Genomic DNA, 8,734 nt, shown 5'->3' on the forward strand with positions numbered 1-8,734 from the left:
AAATAGGAATTTTGGTCATTAAGGACAGGAGGCACTGATCCAGCTGAGAAAGAGGAGTTCAAAGCAGGGTCTGACATGATCATTCATGCAGAAAAACCTGTGGGGGAGGGGCACTTCCCACTAGCAACTGGATGGACATTAAGAATGTCAAGTGGGCCCCACACACACACAGACCCACATGGCTCAAGTCAGTCCCCAGATTCCACTAGGGAAGCTCAAGGACAAGCAGGGCGAGATGCCCCCAAGACAGGTGACCACAGTGCTGAGAACCAGACATTTCCCTGTGGGAACAAGGACCATGTGGACAGATGCACCACCTCAGCTATCAAGAAAATACAAAACAAAACCTTTCTCAGGGCCAAGAGACGGCTCACTCAGTGGGTAAAGTGCCTGCTGGGCTGGATCCCCAGCACCACCTGAAAGGCAGGAAGGTGACCAGTGTCTGGGGTAGGGCGGGGACAGGAAGACCTCTAGAGCTCACTGACCACCAGCCTAGCCAATCAGTGAGTTCCAAGTTTAGAGAATGTCTCAAAAAATAAGGTTAAGAGCTAGGTGTGGTGGCACTTTCCTCTAATCCCAGTACCTGGGAGGCAGATCTCTGCAAATGGAGGCTAGTCTGGTCTACATAGTGAGTTCCAGACCAGCTGGAACTACAGGGAGACAGTCTGAAAAAGACCAAAATAGGGGCAGGAGAGATGGCTCAGCAGTTATGAACACTGGCTGTTCTTGCAGAAGACCCAGGTTCAAATCCCAGCACCCACATGGCAGCTAACAACTGTCTGTAACTCTAGTCCAAGGGGATCCGACAGCTTCTTTTGACCTCCGTGGGCATTGCACGACGTGGGTGCACTTACCTACATGCAGGCAATACACACATACACGTAAGGTAAAAATAATTTTTAAAAAAGACCAAAATAAATAAATAAAAATTAATCTTTAAATAAAATTAATAAGGTGGGCTGCACATACTTAATCCCAGCACCTGGGAGGCAGAGGCCAGCGTGGGCTATAGGGAAACGCTATCTCAAAAACAAACAAATAATAAATAATAAGACAACTTTTCCAAGGGAAAACCATTTAGAGGGTTCTCAAAAAGTTAAGATGCAAGATTTCCATAAGCTCTATCCATCTCTCCTGCATTCATATCCACAGACAATTATAGCTAAGTGCAGCCAACAGCCCAGTGTCAGCACGCTGACAGGTACCTCCTCTCTAAGTTGCTTTCTCGTGGGATACTTTATCACAGCAACAGAAATAAACTAGAACACCCAACATGGTCCATCCACAGGCAGCAGTATCACATAACCATGAACATGAATATCACGTACCCACGAACAGTGAATACCACACAAACATGAAGAGTTGAGTATTATGCAGCCATGAACAATGAATATCTCACAGCCATGAACAGGAGTGAAGCTCTGACACAGACCACAGTGTGGAGGGACCTTGGGGACATCACAATCAGTGAGAGATCCAGACACAAAAAGTTATACAGTATAGTACTCCATGACAAGAAGAGTCCAGAGCAGGCAATCCAGAGACAGGACTCTGCCTCCTGAGTGCTGGGATTAAAGGCATGTGCCACCACACCCAACTTCAAAAGAAAATTTCAATCCTGGCTGAACCGGGCCAGCAAGAGACTCAACAGGTAAAGGTACTTACCTCACAAACCTGGGTTTGATCCCCAGAATCCATATAAAGGTGGAAGGAGAGAACCAACTTCACAAAGCTGTCCTCTGACCTCTATGTGCATACTATGGCCCATGTACAATCCCCTGATAATAATTTTTAAAAAAGAGTCAGTGTGGTGGTGCACGCCTTTAATCCCAGCACTCAGGATGAAGAGGCAGGTGGGTCTCTGTGAGATCAAAGCCAGCCTGATCTACATAGTGAATTCTAGGCCAGCCAGGGCTACAGGGAGATCCCGTCTATGAATGAATGAACGAATGAATGAATAAACCCAAGGGCCAGCAAAATGGCTCCGTGGGTAAAAAGTGCTTGCCACCAAACCTGACAACTGAGTTCGATCCCCAGGACCCATGTGGTGAAAGAACAGAACTAATTCCCCCACATGCACACTGTGGCTTGTGCACACACACAAGCAAAATAAATAAATGTTAACAACAACAACAACAACAAGGGGCTGGAGAGGTGGCTCAGCGGTTAAGAACACTGACTGTTCTTGCAGAAGACCCGGGTTCGAATCCCAGGACCCACATGGCAGCTAACTATTGTCCATAACTCCAGTTCCAGGGGATCCAACAGCCTCTTCTGTTCTCCATGGGCATTGAATAACACAGGTGTACTTACTTACATGCAGGCAAGCACTCATACACATAAATTAAAATGTTTTTAAGAAAGGTTTTCTTTTCTTTCTTTTTTTTTTTTGTCTTTTTGAGACAGGGTCTCCCTGAAGCCCCAGCTGTCCTGGAACTCACTATATAGACCAGACTGGACTTGAACTCACAGAGATCTGCCTGCTTCTGCCTCCCGAGGGCTGGGAATAAGTGTGGGCTATCATACCCGGTGAAAGGTTTTCTTTTTTAAAATTTATTTTTATTCAGCCGGGTGTGGTGGCACACGCCTATAGTAGATCAAGGCCTACCTGGTCTACACAGTGAGTTCCAGGCCAGCTTGGGGCTACAGGGAGACCCTGTCTCAAAAAGACCAAAAAAAAATTTATTTTTTTTTTATGTGTATGAGTGTCACAGAACTGAACTGGAGTTACAGATAGTTGTTACCTGCCATGTGGGTGCTGGGACTTAAATCTGGGTCTTCTGTAAGCATGGCCAGTGCTCTTAACCTCTGAGCCATCTCTCCAGCCCCCATAAATTAATATTTTAAAAAATTCTTTGCTGGGCATGGTGGTGCATGCCTTTAATCCCAGCAGGCAGGTGGATCTCTGTGAGTTGCTATCATGATCTACATAGCAAGTTCCAGACCAGCTGGGGCTTCAGGGAAACCCTGTCTCAAAAAGACTGAAAAATAATTATTTAAACCAGTTAATTTTGCTTTGAGGTCTGGAGGACTCCTCTGTCACCATGCATGCTAAGCAGGTGTTCTCACCTAGGAAGGCATGTGACTTGTGTCCCACAGACCAGTCCCTCTCCCCATGAAGCTGGAATCCTCAGATCCTCCTGTACAGGGCTTCCTATCCTGTAGGCTGAGGACAGAAGAGCCTGAGGTTCCCAGGGACCAGAGAAGTTCAGCCCAAGGTCACTCGTACAGTGGGCAGCTGCCAGCCAGGCACAGGCTGTGACTGGGAGAGTGCTGGGTCTCCTCCACCCTTTGGCTCTCACAGACAGCTGCTGTGAAGGTTTTGGTACAAATCACTTGTTAACTATTTTTCTCTGTCTTTTGGGTTATTTCCTGGAGTTCAGTTCCCTGAAGTGGAACGCTGGTCACCCGCTGAGCAGTGTTTATAGCTGTGCCCAAGAGGCGCCAGCCAGCGGCAGAAGCCAAGTCTCTGGCAGGCGCTGGACATGGCTCAGTGTCCGCACCCCTGATGCAAGTGGATCCTTTGAACTGATTGGGACCAGCGCCTCAGTCTGTGTCCTCTAGAAACAGTGAGCTTTGGGCACACAGGACACCCCAAAACCCAGAGGCTGGTGACAGACTGAGGGGGTGATACCATATGCGTGCCTTTTTTTTTTTTTTTTTTGGTCTTTTTGAGACAGTGTCTCCCTGTAGCCCTGGCTGGCCTGGAGCTCACTAGGTAGACCAGGCTGGCCTTGAACTCACCAAGATCCACCTGCCTCTGCCTCTGCCTCTGCCTCCCAAGTGCTGGAATTAAAGTCTTTTTCTTTTTTCTCTCTTTTTTAAAAAAATATTTTATTTATTATTTCCAGGCAGAAGTGGGGCCTAGGACTGAGACTGGACTCTTCTCTGTTCTCAGCCCTTTGGTCCAGAAACTTATTTACATCTCAACCCCACATCACTTTCCCAAGTGGGGGAGTGCTCCCCATGGACAGGAGAGGGGTAGGTGGTGGCTGTCCTTGTGGCCCTGGTAGGGTGGGGCCTGCCTGCTCCAACACAGACATCCCCAGCCAGGCTTCCTCGTCCCCATGGAAAGGGTCAGAAGGGGAAGGGATACCAAGGAAAACCGAGGCCAGGCACATGGGGATCCTTAGCATCCTGTGGGAGGTCCCCTCTCCCACAATCACCCTGTTGGCCCCAAAGCTGTGATATTGGAGACTTCTATCTTTAGGCAACAGGACCTGGGGTGGTAGATAGTCCAGACCTACCTCTGCTTCCTACCAGGCTGTACATCCTTGAGTAGCCCCTCACCCTCTCTGAGCCTAAACCTTGTCTGTCCCATCCCTATCAAGGACCCCAGGGATCAGGGAATGAGCACAGGCTAGACCTCTCTGCCCTGGGCCATGCCAGTAGGACCCCCTCCCCAGTCCTGACTGGGGAGGCTCATGTAGCACACACACAACACACAAGGCCATAGGTTTCATCTCCAGCACCACCTAAACCAGGCATGGTGGAGCACACCTGTCATCTCAGCACTCAGGAGGTGGGGGCATAAGGATCAGGAGTTCAGGGTCATCCTTAGCTACATAGCAAGTCTGAGGTTAGCCTGGGTTACCCTGTCTCAAAAAAAAAAAAAAAAAAAAAAAAAGCTGACCCTCAGCCTTGAACCCTTTCCTCTCAGCTGCACATTTTCAGCTGGGCTCTGATGGGGGTCCCAGAAGCTGGCAGTTGAACCCCACCTGAATGGACAGGCAGGGACAGCTGAGTCCCTCCTGGAAGATCCGAGATTTGGCCTGAAGACATCTGGGATCACAGATCCAGGCAAAGCCAGAGGGCTTAGAGACTGGAGGTCAGGGATTAGGGGAGAGGCTGGGATACAGGATAAGGGCTTCAGCTAACAACAGTGTCCCCTGGAGCAGGTGTGGGGGGGGGATGTCAAAGACACAGCTGGAGGCCTCAGGGCAGCCCATTTGTGGGACCCATTGTGTGCCAGGCACCAGGGACATGAGATGACCCGATGATCCGGGGCAGTAGATGGCCACACACAGGCTGGCCCTCCCCTGGCCCCTAGGGCCCATGGGGGACAGGGATGTGCACTAGACCAGGGATGTTTGTGAGACCAATTTGGGGACCAGCACTCTGAGAGGGCTGTTCAGAGGAGGTGGGATCCCAGGGATGATGGTGTGAGGCAGAGACAGCACCCAGCGGTGGGAACAGCAAGTCTCCTCCATGGAGGCAGAGGGTTCTGCTGAAGGGTGGGGGAATCCTGTCCAGAGTCAGAGATCCTATCCAGGGTGGGGGAATCCTGTCAAGGATGAGAAATCCTGACTAGGGTGGGGGATCTTGTCAAGGTGGGAGATCTTGGCCAGGCCAAGAATAGTCCAGTCTGTCTCCTGCAGTCTTGCCATGGATATTGAAGTGATTGCCTTGGGGTGCTGGTTCTAGGAAGAGCACCCTGACCTCCAACCCTTCCCCTCAAACCATAGTGCCTCCTTTCTCAGTTCCTGGGGGCCCCCACATTTCCATCTGGGAAGCAGTTCAATCTCTGCACCTCACCACGCCCCATCTACCCAAACCTACTATTTCCAGCCTGATAATGTGATTTATTTCAGGACCTGATACAGGGCCTATTTCTGGGGATTTACACAATGGGAGGCAACATTGTGATCTCAAGTTGACCCCTGGCCATCTAGGGGGATTCCCCCCCCCCTGCAGACTCAGAACTAGCAGCCACAGGTCTGGGATGGATCTAAAGGCCTTAGAGGGGCTGTTCAGCTCCCTCCCATCCTTCCCCAGCTAGAGCCTTGGCTTCCAGTCAGGAACCCCTTTCCCTAAGCCATCTCAAACTTGCTTCTCCATACAAGATTCTGGAACCTTCTCCACAGATTCTTCATGCTGGGTCTCTGGTCTGTGCTACACATGGGGATGCTGGGCCTAAGCAGGGGCCAGCCGAGGCCAGCTTGTCACGGGAATAAACACCACATCTGGGGCTGGAGAGACAGCTCAGTGGTTAAGAACACTGGTTGTTCTTGCAGAAGACCCAGGTTCGAATCCCAGCACCCACATGGCAGCTAACAACTGTCCATAACTCCAGTTCCAGGGGATCTGAAAGCCGCTTCTCTCCTCCGTGGGCATTGCATGACACGGGTGCACTTACCTACATGAAGGCAATACACTCATACACATTAAAATAAAAAATAATAAATAAAATGTTTTTTTAATTAAAAAAATTAGGGGGCTGGAGAGCACTGACTGCTCTTACAGAGAACCCAGGTTTGATTCTCAGCACCCACACGGCGGCTATGAACCATCCTTAACTCCAGCTCCAGAGGACTCTGAAGCCCTCTTCTGACCTCCACAGCATTGCACAACACAGGTACACTTGCACACAGGCAATATACTCATAAAATAAAAATAATAGATAAATTTTTTTTTTGGTCTTTTTGAGACAGAGTCTCCCTGTAGCTCCAGCTGTCCTGGAACTGACTATGTAGACCAGGCTGGCCTCCAACTCACAGAGATCCGCCTGCCTCTGCCTCCCACGTGCTGGGATTAAAGGCGTGTGCCACCATGCCCAGACCTATTTAATTAAAAAAATTTTATTTATTGCCGGGCCTGTCTGTTTTCCCATTTCACAGGTAGGGACAGAACCAAAGCCAGTTCATTTCTTGAAGTCTGAACTGTGGAGCAACACTGAGCCTGACACCCAAGTTATGGATGCCCAGAAACAACTTCTGTTGGCCCCATAACAATCCCTGGGCCTCATCTACAACCCAGACTCTTGGCCAAGATTTCATCTCCATCTCAAGGTGCTGTCCCTGGGCCTCAGTTTCCCCAGTTCTGAAGCATTGGAGATACAGAAAAAAAGGAGTCCTATAATCATCTTTGTCTAAGAGTCGGTGGAGAACCCCCATTTGGGGGGACCCAGTCCTGGGGAGGAGACCCAGGCACAGAGGAGTTGCTCCGTGTCTGGGAGCTGTCCGTGGTGCTGAAAGCGCGCTCCACAGTGGTCCTAATTAGGAGGGCGTCCCCTCCACACCTCTGCACCTCAACTCTCACCCCAGACAGGGCCGGCCACACGCCCCCGCACCTCCGACAAAAAGGTCTCTCTAGGCCGGGCGTGGTGGCGCACGCCTTTAATCCCAGCACTCGGGAGGCAGAGGCAGGCGGATCTCTGTGAGTTCAAGGCCAGCTGGGGCTACAGGGAGACCCTGTCTCAAAAACACATACACAAAAAAAGTCTCTCCACGACCCTAGGACACCCACCCTGGACACACATACATACACATACACGCTCAGGTACAGACAGCACCCCAATATGTCCCTTCAGGAACCCACCAGACACACCCCTAGGGACACGCCTCCCCCGGCTGGAGTCTAGTTGCCCTCAAGGACATCCCTCCAGCTAGCCCCAGCTAGCCCGGAAGGAGACATCAGATGCAAACACTCAGGTTGTTGCCCTGAGCTTGCCTGCCCCCATCGCGGCACACAGCAGTCAGCTCACGCCACGTCCATAGACACACACACACACACACACACACACCCCGGGAGAAATGGGGACCTCCGCGCCTTCCCCACAGCAGTCAGCTCAGGCCACGTCCACACACACACACACACACACACACACACACACACACACACCCCGGGAGAACTAGGGACCCTAACGCGTTCCGCAGACCTAGGGACCCGGAAAGCGCTCGCTCCTGGGGCGCAAGTGGAGACCGTGGGAACGCGCAGCTGCACGCTTAATGACCCCCCTCCCTGCGGCTTCTGGGGCGCGTCCTTCCCGTGCGCCCGCCCTCTCTCCCTACCTCCCTCCCTACTTCCTTCCCTCCCTCCCTTCCTTCTTTCCTTCCTTCCTTCATCCTTTCTTCCCCTTCCTTACTTCCTTCCATCCTCGATCCCTCCCCGCTCCCACGTTCCCCTCTATTCGTCCTCTCTCCACACCTCTGCGCTCCGACCCTGGCCCTGCGGCAACCAGGGGGCCCAGGATGGGGGGCGCACCGGAGACCTGCCACCCCCCCCGTCCCCAAGGCCTCTCCTAGGGCGGAGTCTGTTTGCACCCAGGTTCCTCGGAGGCGGGTCCCGGGGCACGCCCGAGGTCACCGCGAGGGGTTCCACTCCCTGCAGGCGTGCATCCCCTCCGCACCGCCACCCATCCCGAGGTCATCAGCCGGACGCGCCGCCCCGCCCTCTCCAGGGCGCGCCAAGGACGGGGCCCCTCCCGGAGGCGGCACCTGAAATCGCTGTAGGGATGGATGATCCAGGCCCCCGCCGACTTGACGCGCTCCTGCTCCCGCTCCACCGCCTTCTGGCTGCCGAACATCCGCAGGGAGAACTTGTTGACGCCAGGCTGCAGGAGCGCACCGAACTGGCGCTGCAGGAAGCTGGCCTGGCTTCCGCGCGGCTCTCCTGCCGGGCCCGCCTCCTCGCTGCCTGCCTCGTCGGCCGCCCCGGGCCCCGAGGCTGCCCCCCGGCAGGAGAACGACACCTTGGGGCCGCGCGCCGGGCCCTCGGGGCTGCACTGCGGCTCCCCGCGCCCGCACACTCCATTTGCACCACCCTTGGCCGCGCTGGGGGTGCAGGCGCTGTCGCGGCTGCACAGCCGGGCGCGCGGGCCGGGCTCATCCGTGGCTTCGGGATGCGGGGGGGTCGTGGGGTTCGGGGGTGGTGCAGGTGGTGGTTGAGGTTGAGGGGGCGCGGGCGGCGGCGGCGGTGGCGGCGGCCCCGGGGTGGGGGTCGCGCCCGGACTGTC

The 8,734-nt window shown here is 53.3% G+C and overlaps 1 protein-coding gene across 1 annotated transcript in view; it reads right to left on the minus strand.

Moving 5' to 3' along the window:
• Hcn2 (hyperpolarization activated cyclic nucleotide gated potassium and sodium channel 2) overlaps nt 1-8,734 on the minus strand; it is a 22,697-nt gene that overhangs the window by 13,581 nt on the left and 382 nt on the right. The window contains exon 3 of the mRNA XM_029565505.1: nt 8,217-8,729. Coding sequence (XP_029421365.1) covers nt 8,217-8,729 — 513 coding nt within the window. The remainder of the gene's footprint in view (nt 1-8,216; nt 8,730-8,734) is intronic.

Source organism: Nannospalax galili, unplaced genomic scaffold (genome assembly GCF_000622305.1).
Source record: "Nannospalax galili isolate Female #2095 unplaced genomic scaffold, S.galili_v1.0 scaffold77, whole genome shotgun sequence".
Taxonomy (NCBI): Eukaryota; Metazoa; Chordata; class Mammalia; order Rodentia; family Spalacidae; genus Nannospalax; species Nannospalax galili.